Source organism: Pseudophryne corroboree, chromosome 1 (genome assembly GCF_028390025.1).
Source record: "Pseudophryne corroboree isolate aPseCor3 chromosome 1, aPseCor3.hap2, whole genome shotgun sequence".
Taxonomy (NCBI): Eukaryota; Metazoa; Chordata; class Amphibia; order Anura; family Myobatrachidae; genus Pseudophryne; species Pseudophryne corroboree.
The window spans coordinates 218,300,406-218,315,887 of NC_086444.1; the positions used below are offsets into that span (position 1 = coordinate 218,300,406).

The 15,482-nt window shown below is 46.1% G+C and overlaps 1 protein-coding gene across 2 annotated transcripts in view; it reads right to left on the bottom strand.

Annotated features, from left to right (window-relative positions):
• The window catches only part of NUDT12 (nudix hydrolase 12), a 117,612-nt gene extending 103,359 nt beyond the window's left edge, over positions 1-14,253 (bottom strand). For both annotated transcript variants that reach the window (XM_063964084.1, XM_063964083.1), the window contains exons 1-3: positions 14,185-14,253; positions 6,911-7,106; positions 2,346-2,935 (exon numbers count right to left, since the gene is read on the bottom strand). In XM_063964084.1, the coding sequence (XP_063820154.1) occupies positions 2,346-2,935; positions 6,911-7,104 (784 nt within the window). In that variant the 5' untranslated portion in view covers positions 7,105-7,106; positions 14,185-14,253. The remainder of the gene's footprint in view (positions 1-2,345; positions 2,936-6,910; positions 7,107-14,184) is intronic.
• Between the last annotated feature and the right edge of the window lie 1,229 nt (positions 14,254-15,482).

Sequence of the window (15,482 nt, forward strand, 5' to 3'; positions counted from 1 at the left end):
TAAGCACTATATTCGTGGCTCCGGATTGGCCAAGAAGGACTTGGTAACCGGAACTTCAAGAGATGCTCACGGAGGATCCGTGGCCTCTACCTCTAAGAAGGGACCTGCTCCAGCAAGGACCCTGTCTGTTCCAAGACTTACCGCGGCTGCGTTTGACGGCATGGCGGTTGAACGCCGGATCCTGAAGGAAAAAGGGCATTCCGGATGAAGTCATCCCTATCCTGATCAAAGCCAGGAAGGATGTAACCGCAAAAACATTATCACCGCAATTGGCGAAAATATGTTGCGTGGTGCGAGGCCAGTAAGGCCCGACGGTGGAAATTCGACTGGGTCGATTCCTACATTTCCTGCAAACAGGAGTGTCTATGGGCCTGAAATTGGGGTCCATTAAGGTTCAAATTTCGGCCCTGTCAATTTTCTTCCAAAAAGAACTAGCTTCAGTCCCTGAAGTTCAGACGTTTGTAAAAGGGGTACTGCATATACAGCCTCCTTTTGTGCCTCCAGTGGCACTTGGGATCTCAATGTAGTTTTTTGGGTTCCAAAAGTCACATTGGTTTGAACCACTTAAATCTGTGGAGTTAAAATATCTCACATGGAAAGTGGTCATGCTGTTGGCCCTGGCCTGGGCCAGGCACGTGTCAGAATTGGCGGCTTTATCCTGTAAAAGCCCTTATCTGATTTTCCATTCGGACAGGGCGGAATTGAGGACTCGTCCTCAATTTCTCCCTAAGGTGTTTTCAGCATTTCACTTAAACCAACCTATTGTGGTGCCTGCGGCTACTAGGGACTTGGAGGATTCCAAGTTGCTGGACGTAGTCAGGGCCCTGAAAATATATGTTTCCAGGACGGCTGGAGTCAGAAAATCTGACTCGCTGTTTATCCTGTATGCACCCAACAAGCTGGGTGCTCCTGCTTCTAAGCAGACGATTGCTCGTTGGATTTGTAGTACAATTCAGCTTGCACATTCTGTGGCAGGCCTGCCACAGCCAAAATCTGTAAAAGCCCATTCCACACGGAAAGTGGGCTCATCTTGGGCGGCTGCCCGAGGGGTCTCGGCTTTACAACTTTGCCGAGCAGCTACTTGGTCAGGGGCAAACACGTTTGCTAAATTCTACAAATTTGATACCCTGGCTGAGGAGGACCTGGAGTTCTCTCATTCGGTGCTGCAGAGTCATCCGCACTCTCCCGCCCGTTTGGGAGCTTTGGTATAATCCCCATGGTCCTGACGGAGTCCCCAGCATCCACTAGGACGTTAGAGAAAATAAGAATTTACTTACCGATAATTCTATTTCTCATAGTCCGTAGTGGATGCTGGGCGCCCATCCCAAGTGCGGATTGTCTGCATTACTTGTACATAGTTATTGTTACAAAAATCGGGTTATTGTTGTTGTGAGCCATCTTTTCAGAGGCTCCTTCTGTTATCATGCTGTTAACTGGGTTCAGATCACAAGTTGTACGGTGTGGCTGGTAATGAGTCTTACCCGGGATTCAAAATCCTTCCTTATTGTGTACGCTCGTCCGGGCACAGTATCCTAACTGAGGCTTGGAGGAGGGTCATAGGGGGAGGAGCCAGTGCACACCAGCTAGTCCTAAAGCTTTTACTTTGTGCCCAGTCTCCTGCGGAGCCGCTATTCCCCATGGTCCTGACGGAGTCCCCAGCATCCACTACGGACTATGAGAAATAGAATTATCGGTAAGTAAATTCTTATTTTCTCGTAGTCCGTAGTGGATGCTGGGCGCCCATCCCAAGTGCGGATTGTCTGCAATACTTGTATGTAGTTATTGCCTAACTAAGGGTTATTGTTGAGCCATCTGTTGAGAGGCTCAGTTATATTTCATACTGTTAACTGGGTGTAGTATCACGAGTTATACGGTATGATTGGTGTGGCTGGTATGAGTCTTACCCGGGATTCAAAATCCTTCCTTATTGTGTCAGCTCTTCCGGGCACAGTGTCCTAGCTGAGGTCTGGAGGGGGGTCATGGTGGGAGGAGCCAGTGCACACCAGATAGTACCTAATCTTTCTTTTAGAGTGCCCAGTCTCCTGCGGAGCCCGTCTATTCCCCATGGTCCTTACGGAGTTCCCAGCATCAACTACGGACTACGAGAAATAGATTTACCGGTGAGTAAAATCTTATTTTTTCTGTGTGGAACTACAAGTTTCAGCATGGTACCACCTCTTATATTAGGGTGTGCAGTGCAAGGCCTCCCTCCCCGAAAATAACAAATGACCCAGAGTTAATAAAACAAACTGCAGATTTATCAAAAATAAACACAACAAACTGGCAATATAAAATGGGTATGCATATACTGTATACAGATAGAATAAAATCAGACAATACAGTACCTGCTTCTGTGCTGATCAGCTGCAAAAAGGCCGGCATTGGGGGCTGAAGAAAATAGCAGCCGTCATGTTTCCCTTCAAATTGATCTGTAGATAAATTTTCTACATTCAGGGCAAACCAGGCTACCAGTGCATCATCCTGTTCTGCCACCGGCTTCTGTGCTCCTGCAGTGCTTGGATTATTTAATTGTTTTTCCACTCCTAGAAAAATTAATGAGACCTCATTGGGCTTTGACAAGTGTTCCTTCACATCCTCGTGCTGAAGCCTGCAGAGCTTGATTTCTGGTTCCTGAGCATTATCTTTTGTTCCAATTAATGATACCAATGGACACAGGTTGGAGAAAATGATATATACTGAAGTGACGTGTGTTTGTTTGGATTTCAGCCAGTTAGTGTCTGTCCTTTTGTCACTCCTTCTGTCTAAAAACGTGCTACTGAAATAATTTTCATGCTCTTCCTCTGCGTTTACTAAAAAATTTGGCTTTGGGCCACTTCTTGAGTGGGTGAGCAAATTAACGATGTGTTTGTGACCCCAAAATTTGGCAATGTCTAAAGCAGTCTGCCTTGACTTGTTCGCCAATGACTTGTCACCCCTAAAAATGAATATTAAATAAGATTTTATTTTGATTGTACTTTTCTGTAGAAACAGAGTTACTTCACCTACAATGTACTGTAGCATGCATAACCAGACAATTACAACTAAAGTAGGAGCAATATGCATTTATAGAAATACAACTACAGACAAAACTAACTGAAAATCTGTAGTAAATTTACCATTAGCCGCAATGAAGAAAGTTTCATATACTCAAATCACTTCTATTACATTACATGATTTGTCTTCTTTCCCCTTACCAGTGGCGGCTGCTACCTCTGGGCTGCAGCTCTGACCACACATTGCAGGGGTGAGTCGGTCAGCACATATGCACATACATGTGATGTATATAATATACAGTATGTGCTGGCTGCCTTACCCAGGGATCAGCAGCCATCACTATGTCACTGACCTGACAAAGGATGGGAGACAGCACTGTGTTTGTATATCATCTTCTATAAGCCCGCCACCAGACTCCTATGAGCCAATGGGAGTCAGGGGTGGACTTATAGAAGATGATAAACAAGCATACTGCTGTCTCCAGTCCTTTGGCAATGGGCAGGACAGTGATACACACAGTAGCAGCTGCTAATCCCTGGGTAAAGCAGCCAGCATATATATTACATACAACATCCCATGTATACTTATTGTAGGATTTTTCTTCTTTGGAGATTTTTCACTCACTACTGAATGTCACCCAAAGTGGGTATGTATATTTATATTCTTATGGGTGACTTACTCACTTACATTAAAGGGTATTAATACTTATCATTTTCATATAGGACTATTATTTGCTTTTATTTGATTGGACCTTCCCGTACCATTGATTGAGGTCCTATTTTAGGAGTAAGTTCTATAAGGAGTACATACATGTATTTATTCTTCTTATATGGAATGTAATAGTGATTACGTGAAATTATTTTGTAGAACTGTCCAACAAACCTGTATTGTAAAATGGTCCAAAGGACCTGGCGTTTCCTTTGATTGTCAATTTTGGATTGATCTTATAGCTATGTACCTTTATGTGATATTAAAATGTAGTATGAAAGAAGATATGTGGTGGAACCACTATGATGTCTTTTTGTAAGTTTCTCAATGAAATATGACCTTCTATGTCATTTTTTAATGAAATATGCATAGCTTAATGTTATGATCATTGGATCACATGTCCTCATCACTCCTCTTTATTGTGAATTCTCTCATTGACCATATGTATGGACTTTTATTTTTATAATGTATTTATGGAAATATACATGTCTACACCAGCCATTTTGACCATCCCTCTGAAGAAGTCCGTAAAGGACGAAACGCGTCAGGGTTGAAGAGAGAGAGAGAGAGAAAGAAAAAATACCCTTCATTTCATCTACGACACTTATTATTGCTTTGTGTATTTGAAAGGGTTATCTCTTATAGCAAATTGTGCTTTTAATAAGTTGTTATTATTCATATATGTGGTCTATTATATTGCTGGTTTTATGGGAAGTGATTGTTAGCACCCCCTGATTCATTGTCTGAAGGAATGTTTATCTTGGTCCTAACTAACAGTAGGACCGTTTTAGAGGGAAGCTACTGTACAGCGCAGGATAAGGGTATTCCAACATCCCATGTATGCTTATATGTGCTGACCGGCTCAGCCCTGCAGTGTGTGGTCGGAGCTGCAGCCCAGGCACAGCAGACACCACTGCCCCTTACCTTAATACAGAGGTTGTCAAACTTGGCCCTCAGGACCCCAAACAGCTCACATTTTCCAGGTCATCTAGCAGCTGCACAGGTGCACTCATTACTCACTGACGCATTTCACAAAATCCACAGATGGAGCTAATTATTTCATTTCTGATTCTGTGAGGAGACCTGGAAAACATGAACTGTTTGGGGTCCTGAGTACCAAGTTGGGGAACGTATGCCCTAATACAGAGGTTCCCAAACGCAGTCTTCAAGGCACTCTAATGGTCCTGGTTTTAAGTATATCCATGCTTGGCCACAGTGACTTAATTAGTATCTCAGTCAATTTGATTTAACCATATGTGCTGTGTCATGGATATACTTAAATTCTGGACTGTTAGGGTGCCTCGAGGACTGTTTCTGAACCTCTGCGCTAATACATTTCTCATAATGTAATACAGTGGTTCCCAAATGTGGGTTTTAAGGATATCTATGCTTAGGCACAACAGTGTCAGTTTGATTATACCATCTGTGCACAAACAGCGATATTCCTAAACCTGGTCTGTTGGGATGCCTTGTGGACCGCGTTTAGGAACCACTGCCCTAATACCATACTTTCCTGAAATGTTTGGGGGGTTCTCCCAAAATGCCAGGAGATCAAGTTCTCTCTGACTGCTAGGAGATCAAGTTCTCTCTGACTGCTAGGAGATCAAGTTCTCTCTGACTGCTGGGAGATCAAGTAACCTTCCTGAATCCACTCTAGTAATTAGCAGCATTATGCCATGGGGACAGGGATGTGAATTGCATTGCCCAAACCCCATGCATTTGCCCTTTTTACATTCTTTTCAATATCTCAAAAGTTGTCAAGTATGCAAAATACATTTTCTGATTTTTTTGAAGCTTCAGTACAAGGTGAGTCTCCCTTATCCGTATATTTTAAAAACAGAAATATTCAGAAAGCGTAGTTTTCGGGCAGCCGTGACACATGACCTGACGTCATCTGATATCTATAACCTATGACTGGGGGTGTGGGAGCTATTAAGAATTGCAACAGCCTCCGGGACCTCTGGCTCCATTCCTGCCTGCACTTCTCCACCCCACTAGACCATCCCGTGGCATCCGTTGGACCATCCCACAGCCTGACTTGGTCCTTCTCCCGCTGTCACAGTTACCTCTTCCCTGGCCGAGCTGCCACCTACTAGGTATTTCAAAACTATAAAAAATCCAAGATGCTTCTAGTCCCAAGCCTATCGGATATTGGAGACTCAAACTGTAATAGAAAATACATCATAGTACTGGATATGTTTTCACGTTAGGATACCTGGTCTTTTCTAAAGTAAAAATTTTACTTTCTGTGCCACAGTGCCAGTGGGTTTTTATTTACCAGGCAAAAAAAAAAAAAAAAACGTTCTCTCCTATCTCAGATATTATATCCCCTAAAATCCACATAATAACCCATCAACCTTTTCTTTGTTTCACTCCTCAACATTATCTTCATCAGCCTGACCTTCATTATAATTAATCAACCCATCAGTCATCCTTAACCCTTTCATCATCAGTCATCATAACCTATTATTTTCATTGTTAACCTCTTCCACTCAGGCACCATCCTTTTTACATGGAAGACATCAAACATCACTTCCCTTCTGAGTGCTTGATTGGTCTCGCTGAGCACAGATTAGTTCCCTCTCCAGCAAATTTAAATTTGGCGCTCAGTGGTGTCAATTAGATGCTGATGCCTGACATTATGGCCATGTTCTCATTACAGAGCTTTCTGCTTCCAGGAACACTGAGCCTTCCTCTCTGAGAGCAGCACGACACAGCAGTGAATGAGGAGAAGGACAAATGTCCTGATTTACAAAGAATACGGCTCCCCATGAGATAGCACCATGGCCCGCTTTCTAGATGCCATGCAGACCTGGCACCTGGTGTTTGCCCTGATGTACCTTACAGAAGTGACATGTGGATCTGCAGTTATTCTTTAACAATTACTATTCAATTTGTCAGCAGCTGGCAGGTCACAGTGGGAGCACAGTTGTCCAGCAAGCAACATCCAGAATGTCTCAATTTGCATAACATCTACAGCTAATCATGGATTAGTCATTTTGTTAGTTGAACTCATACTCCGCTATAATTAATATATACTGTACTGTATGTCATGCTTCACAACAACATGAAGCATTAATGCTGGGACCAGCTAAAGTATTCGGCATTAAACTGGACCGCGAAGCTGCAAGAAAAGGCTAAATTCTTACAGCATTTCATTAAATAAACCTGCATTAAACAAATGTAAGATAAAGAAACATGTAATTACCCTTTCTCCAGCAGCATCTTCACTACATCAAAGTGGCCATTCCTAGCTGCGTACATAAGAGCACTCCATCCATTTTCAGCGGTTTCATTAATGATCGAGGATGAATGATTCAGAAGAGCAAACAGCTTAGTAGTATCGCCCTGAGCACATAAGTTGTGCAGCTGAGCAACCATTTCATTCCTGGGATTCTGCATTTCTAAAACACATTAATACACAGACATTACTGCTAACAACAGCTAAAGGTCTGTAATTCAGAGCATCATAATGTGATATAAATGTAGTTTACAACTGTTAATTGGGGCATATGCCATTTAAACTGTGTTTGACCAAAGTCTGGTCATCTTAATGTCTTTAGTCACTGTATACTGCTGGTCTGGGGTGTCCTCAGTCTTAAACTGGCCAGAAATAAACAACTACTGGACCATAGTGCTGAAACTGTATAAGGAAGCCACCCCACGAGTGAAGATGGTCCTGCTGGGACAATGTCACGTGAAAATGGTCCTGCTGGGGCAATGTTACGTGAGGATGGTCCTGCTGGAGCAATGTCATGTGAGGATGTTCCTGCTGGGGCAATGTCATGTGAGGATGGTCCTGCTGGGGCAATGTCATGTGAGGATGGTCCTGCTGGGGCAATGTTACGTGAGGATGGTCCTGCTGGAGCAATGTCATGTGAGGATGTTCCTGCTGGGGCAATGTCATGTGAGGATGGTCCTGCTGGGGCAATGTCATGTGAGGATGGTCCTGCTGGGGCAATGTCATGTGAGGATGGTCCTGCTGGGGCAATGTCATGTGAGGATGGTCCTGCTGGGGCAATGTCATGTGAGGATGGTCCTGCTGGGGCAATGTCATGTGAGGATGGTCTTGCTGAGGCAATGTCATGTGAGGATGGTCCTGCTGGGGCAATGTCATGTGAGGATGGTCCTGCTGGGGCAATGTCATGTGAGGATGGTCCTGAGGGGCAATATCATGTGAGGATGGTCCTGCTGGGGCAATATCATGTGAGGATGGACCTGCTGGGGCAATGTCATGTGAGGATGGTCCTGCTGGGGCAATATCATGTGAGGATGGTCCTGAGGGTTAATGTCATGTGGGGATAGTCCTGAGGGGCAATGTCATGTGAGGATGGTCCTGCTGGGGCAATGTCATGTGAGGATGGTCCTGAGGGGCAATGTCATGTGAGGATGATCCTGCTGGGGTAATATCATGTGAGGATGGTCCTGCTGGGGCAATATCATGTGAGGATGGTCCTGCTGGGGCAATGTCATGTGAGGATGGTCCTGCTGGGGCAATGTCATGTGAGGATGGTCCTGAGGGGCAATATCATGTGAGGATGGTCCTGCTGGGGCAATATCATGTGAGGATGGTCCTGAGGGTTAATGTCATGTGGGGATAGTCCTGAGGGGCAATGTCATGTGAGGATGGTCCTGCTGGGGCAATGTCATGTGAGGATGGTCCTGAGGGGCAATGTCATGTAAGGATGGTCCTGCTGGGGTAATGTCATGTGAGGATGGTCCTGCTGGAGCAATATCATGTGAGGATGGTTCTGAGGGTTAATGTCATGTGGGGATAGTCCTGAGGGGCAATGTCATGTGAGGATGGTCCTGGGGGGCAATGTCATGTGAGGATGGTCCTGCTGGGGCAATGTCATGTGAGGATGGTCCTGAGGGTTAATGTCATGTGGGGATAGTCCTGAGGGGCAATGTCATGTGAGGATGGTCCTGCTGGGGCAATGTCATGTGAGGATGGTCCTGCTGGGGCAATGTCATGTGAGGATGGTCCTGAGGGTTAATGTCATGTGGGGATAGTCCTGAGGGGCAATGTCATGTGAGGATGGTCCTGCTGGGGCAATGTCATGTGAGGATGGTCCTGCTGGGGCAATGTCATGTGAGGATGGTCCTGAGGGTTAATGTCATGTGGGGATAGTCCTGCTGGGGCAATGTCAAGTGAGGATGGTCCTGCTGGGGCAATGTCATGTGAGGATGGTCCTGAGGGACAATGTCATGTGAGGATGGTCCTGCTGGGGTAATGTCATGTGAGGATGGTCCTGCTGGGGCAATGTCATGTGAGGATGATCCTGAGGGTTAATGTCATGTGGGGATAGTCCTGAGGGGCAATGTCATGTGAGGATGGTCCTGAGGGGCAATGTCATGTGAGGATGGTCCTGCTGGGGCAATGTCATGTGAGGGTGGTTCTGAGGGTTAATGTCATTTGGGGATAGTCCTGAGGGGCAATGTCATGTGAGGATGGTCCTGCTGGGGCAATGTCAAGTGGGGATAGTCCTGAGGGGCAATGTCATGTGAGGATGGTCCTACTGGGGCAATGTCATGTGAGGATGGTCCTGAGGGGCCATGTCATGTTAGGATGGTCCTGCTGGGGTAATGTCATGTGAGGAGGGAAATGGAAGGAAACAGGAAGCCACAGACTAAGTTAGATAATGTAAAAAGCTGGGTCCCCCAACAGCAAAAAGCGGGTGGTCTTCAGTATGCCGAATGTCGGGATCCCGGCGCACAGTATACCGGCGCCGGGATCCAGACACCCGGCATACCGACACCCGGCATACCGACAGCTATTCTCCCTCGTGGGGGTCCACGACCCCCCTGGAGGGAGAATAAATAGCGTGGCGCGCGTAGCGCACCACCGCGCCCACTGAGCGCCACCGTGCCCGCAAGGGGCTCCTTTGCGCTCGCCACACTGTCGGTGCCGATCCTGTAAAACTGATTCAGAAACACTGGTGTCAAATAAATATTTATATGAAGGTCAAACGTCCAATTTGTTTAGTGTGAAATTATGGGCAAGTCCTATAACTGTCTCAGTTATATGCACTATCCACGTAAAAGGAATCTGCTTAGGGGGCAGGTATTAAAGTTCTTCTTTTCACATGACTCTAATATGGATGGTAATCAGAGTGATGACAGATGTTTGTGTATTCACCTATAGTACATAGGGGATCAGTACGTAATCCCGCCGGACGGGATCCCGGCAGTCGGAATACTGACACCGGGATCCCGACTGGCACAATCCCGACAGGAGGGGTGAGCGCAACGCAGCCCCTTGCGGGTTCTCTGCACACGCTACGCTCGGCACACTAATTTATTCTCCCTCTATGGGTGTCGTGGCCACCCACAGAGGGAGAATATGTCAGGATTGTGCCGGTCGGGATCCCGGTGTCGGTATTTCGATCTCCGGGATTCCGTCCGGCGGGATCTTGACCGCATCCTATATATAGGTAGGTTTCAAAGTGTGGAACTAGTGATTCATGCCAAATGTGACATGGATATTCTACATCAGACCACCCGCCTGGTTTCCAGTAATCAGAAACAAGTCATCACTGATTGATGACAGGACATAGGGCATAATTCAGACCTAATTGCTGTGCTGCAAATTTGCAGAGGTCTCTCTGTTAAGTTGCCTTGTGATTACGGCACAAACTGCAAAGGTGAAAGTTGCTGCTGCCGGGAGTGCTGGGACACCGCACACACAGCTCGGGGACTACCGGAGACCGAGGAGCTCGGTGTATTGCATTTGCACATTGAATCACTTGGCAACTTAACAAGCTAAACCAAGCTGCAATACGCATGTGCAGTCATTCGACATTTGCACGCTGTGCGAATTCGCACAACAGCACTCAGGCCTGAATTAGGCCCATAGTTTCTAATTTCCACGTTCTTTGTTGTAAAATTTGATCCTACTGCATAAACCTAGTTTTCTGTTGAGCAGCAAAACGTCCTAGAAATGATATAAAATCACAGCAACTATGCTGTAGGGCTCCCATATGTCCCAACATTCTTATGACAGTCCCAATTTTTGTCATTGAAAACGTTAAAGCTACAATTCTCCCTTTCCTACTTTTGAACAATTCAGATTGGGGGTGTAATCACCAAGGTGTGATTTTGCAAAACCGCAGATTTTCAGGGTTTTTTTTAATGGTAAAACCCAGAGCGTTGGGCTGTAAAACATATCACCGCATATCAGTGAAGTGTGGTGAGGTCAATGGCTGGGGTGGCACTGGCCAGTATCACAGCCAGAGTTACACACAGAAAAATGATTACAATAATACAAGTACTGTATCATGACTAAAAAATATGATAAGAATAATACAAAGATGATATTATAAATTGTAAATATCTTCTTTGTATTATTCTAATCATTTCCATAGTCAAAACTCTGGACCAGTGATTCCCAACCGCTGTGCCGCGGCACACTAGTGTGCCGCCAGCGGTTCTCAAGTGTGCCGCACAGCCGGCAGAGATGTCGCAGCCTGACTGCCGCAGTGATGATTAAGTAGATTGGCCAGCGCTGGGCACTTCTGCAGCCCAGCCTGCAACCTATGCTGATGAGCCGTGACTCACAGGTCACGGTCACGCAAACACCACATCGCGTTCCCGCCTGGAGTGCCCGCCCACTGCTGATCTGTGCTGCTTCCTCCATTCATTCTCGGCGCTCCTCACTGCTCCCACCACTGACGGTGAAAGATTTAACAGTCACAGGTTAGTGTGGCATTCCTATGGGGGCAATGTATGGTGGCATTCCTATGGGGGCAATGTGTGGTGGCATTCCTATGGGGCAATGTGTGGTGGCATTCTTATGGGGCAATGTTTGGTGAAATTCCTATGGGGCAATGTGTGGTGGCATTGCTATGGGGCAATGTGTGGTGGCATTACTATGGGGGCAATGTGTGGTGGCATTGCTATGGGGCAATGTGTGGTGGCATTGCTATGGGGCAATGTGTGGTGGCATTACTATGGGGCAATGTGTGGTGGCATTACTATGGGGGCAATGTGTGGTGGCATTACTATGGGGCAATGTGTGGTGGCATTACTATGGGGGCAATGTGTGGTGGCATTACTATGGGGGCAATGTGTGGTGGCATTACTATGGGGGGCAATGTGTGGAATTACTGTGAGGGCCAGTGCATTTGTGTTTTTCCCCCTTAGGGGCCAATATCTGTTTGTTTTATATCCCTGTGTGTGTGTGTGTGTTTGTTTTTTGGTGGTTTTTTTTCGCGGTACTGATGGTGTGCCCTGGCAATTTTCAAATCATGTTTGGTGTGCCGCGAATTGAATAAGGTTGAAAATCACTGCTCTGGACTATACTGGAGTATGACAGGTAAGGCTCTATCTCCCCTGCCTACCCTGACCGCACATCACTGCTGCATACAGGCATTTTTATTAAATCACCCCAACTTCACTAATACCCTTTTCAGACATGCTTTAAAACCTGGTAACTTACCGACACAGCCTAAATGACCCGGTTCTAGTGGAGAACGCTGCTTATACCCCTTTCACACCACAAAAATAACCCGGTATCGACGGGCATATTGCAGGGCCGACACGGGTCAGTGTGCGGTGTGAAAGGGGCCATGGTCGATTTCCAGGGTCGCCTGACCCAGTAATTCAACTCGGGAATAAAACAGTGTTATTCCCGGGTTGAATACCGGGTCAGTGGCAGCGTGAATGGGTTCCCAGGTCGATGCGACCCAGGACCCGTTCACTACATAGGGAGAGGTGGCAGGGCGATGAGCTCATCTCCCAGCGCCAACTCTGCCCCTGCTGCGCATATTGCCGCGTCAGGAAGCCTGCTGTTAGGGTCCAATGCCGGATTCCACCCGGGAAGGACCCGTTTCCAATTCCCGGGTGGGATCTGGTATTGGCGATGTGAAAGGGGTGTTACACGTATTGCGAGTCCTGGGATCTGTGACCCTACCTCTTTCAAGTAGACCCGGGTTCTTCAACTCAGCAAGCAATTTTGATAATTTATGAGGTATTTACTTTGTTCACCATACAATGTATGTGACATACTTTTAGGTACACAATGCAAAGTACAGCTAATAATTTTCTTGCTGTGGTGTGCAAAACATACTACAGCTGCCAGCCAGTTATTAAAGATGCACCCTTCCCCCCCCTCAGATACACACTGTGGGCTGCAGCTCTCTAATGAATCTGGAAGCCGTCACTGCGGGAGGCAAAGCTCCTCCTGCTAACGGGCTGCCCAGCCAATCGGATCCCTTTAACCGGACCCGGATCTAAAACCCCGGGTCCACCCTGTGCAGACTCAGTAATAACCCATGTAGATTGCAGGGTCATGGACCCGGGACTCCCAACCCAGGTCGGTAGCTTTCACACTACCGCTACACCTGGGTAAACTACTGTATGGTGTTTTTTCATCATATGTGAATGGTACCTCTTCCACACCGCAACTTCTGAACACGGGTTTTTGAAACATGAACGTGCATAACCGTGTTCATGTGCGGTGTGAAAGGTGCCAGGGTTGAAACACCGGGTCGAATGACCTAGTATTTCGACCCTGCCCACTGTGTGGTGTGAACTGGAGCCGAGTCGATGCGACCTGTTTCCCGTTCACTCTCTATGTACGGGGCGGCGTTTGGAGATCATGTGAGCTTCAAGCGCCGCCCCCGCCGCGTCACAGCTGACGTCAGCAACCCCGCAATATGCCGGGCTGCTGACTGCGGTGTGAAAGGTGCCTGAGGCGGGTCGCACTCTGGGAGCTCCCGTGTCAGCCTCCTGGGTGCGACCCGCCTCAGGAAGTGTGAAAGGGGTATGGGATACAATTTACCTGAGTTATACAGGCATCGGCTGGGCCTTTCAGACAGAAAAAAAACACACGGGTTGATCCTTCTCGTGCCAGGAAATTACCGGGTTGTTTTCCCTGTCTGAAAGGGGTATACCCAGAAACATGAAGGGGGAAAGCAGTTGCTGGGTAAAAGAAGCTGCACTAATCACAAGAGTTTAGCTATTTCCCATATAAGCACAATTATAAAACACCAACTCATATTGTTAAGCACTGAAGGACCGAGCATGCTCACATCACATACAGTAATTAATTACACAATCATTTACTACCTTTGCCATGCAATAGGCTTTGTATTGTGTAAAACAAATAAGCAGTCAGGAATAAATACCAAGGAAAGACTGGAGTTGCAATGCTGATTCCTACCACACAAGAGTGTACTGTATACCACCATTGCTGCTGTTATTATTTCTGTTTAGTTTGTATATATAAATAGCATTATGTTTCCAGAGTACCTTTATTTATATATAGTATATTCAACCTATTGCCCTTTACCTTAGATTCTATATGTGTGATCGCCAGTTGTTCTCAACTACAAGTCCCAGCATGCTATGAGAGACTCTGAAGGTTATCCGTGCTACGTTGCAGCTATGTCAGTGTATTTGTGCTGATTAGGGATAATGCCTATTTGCACAGTATAATAAGCCCATACAGCCTGGTTTTACGCTGATTCATGTCTATAATACCTGAGGATTGATCAGGCGCGCTGAGAGTAAAGGGCAGCTGGTGGAATGGAACACAGGGAACACTGACACTTCCTGCTACCGCGCAGTGTCTAATAGCTGCTCACTCTGCCATCACTGTCACTCACGGTGTGGTAATAAAGCGCCGCCTAACAGGATTGTGTAAACTGTGAGATGCACGTGAAAAGCTAATTTAGTTCTTGTATTGTTCTGTTTCTTCAGTGTTGATTTCATAAGTAATTTAGAAATTAAATAGGTTAAATATTTGTAATCAAATAGACCTAAAGCTAGGGACATAAATCATGGTTATGTACAATCGTACTATGGTCGGGAACTCGGGACGATTAACCTTTGTCCCGGACCGTCACAGATTGCCCATACACACTAAACGATTCAGTGAACAATGGAACGTTTTTTCGTTCCATCCTTCAATAAACTGCATCAGGTTGCACTCTATGTCTTCTGATTGGCTGTGCAGCATGGCCAACCAGAAGTTGTATGCAACATTTCCGGAGTGCGCAATCAAGCATACACATCAGACGATATGCATGATTTGTCATTCCGACACGTTAAATCATGCCAATATCGTCCTGATGTGTACCCAGCCTATAACTGTCTGGGTACACACTAGACCAGTGGTTCTCAAACTCGGTCATCAGGACCCCACACAGGTCACGTTTTCCTATTCCCCTGTGCACTGTATATCACCAACTGTCACATTTTAAAAAGCCACAGGTGACCTGGAAAACGTGACCTGTGTGGGGTCCTGAGGACCGAGTTTGACAACCTGTGCACTAGACGACATGCAAACTATACAATGTCGCTTATGATTTCCCTTAAACTCCCTGGAACTCCCGGATAAACATTTTAAATTAGACATTCATCGTTGGTAGCGTACACACTGGATGATTTGCACCTAGTCATTAGCGACATTTTTGAAATTGAGCTGCATGTACAGACAACAGAGGACGTCGCTAGTGACCCACAGGAGTGCACATCGCTGGAGATATGGGGCCTAATTCAGACCTGTTCACAGCAGCAAAATTTCCTCTAATGGGCAAAACCATGTGCAATGCAGGTGGGGCAGATATAACATGTGCAGAGAGAGTTAGATTTGGGTGGGGTGTGTTGAAACTGAAATCTAAATTACAGTGTAAAAATAAATCAGCCAGTATTTACCCTGCACAGAAACAAAATAACCCACCCAAATCTAACTCTCTCTGTATATGTTATATCTGCCCCACCTGCACTGCACATGGTTTTGCCCATTAGAAAAAGATGTTATTGCTGCAATCAGATCT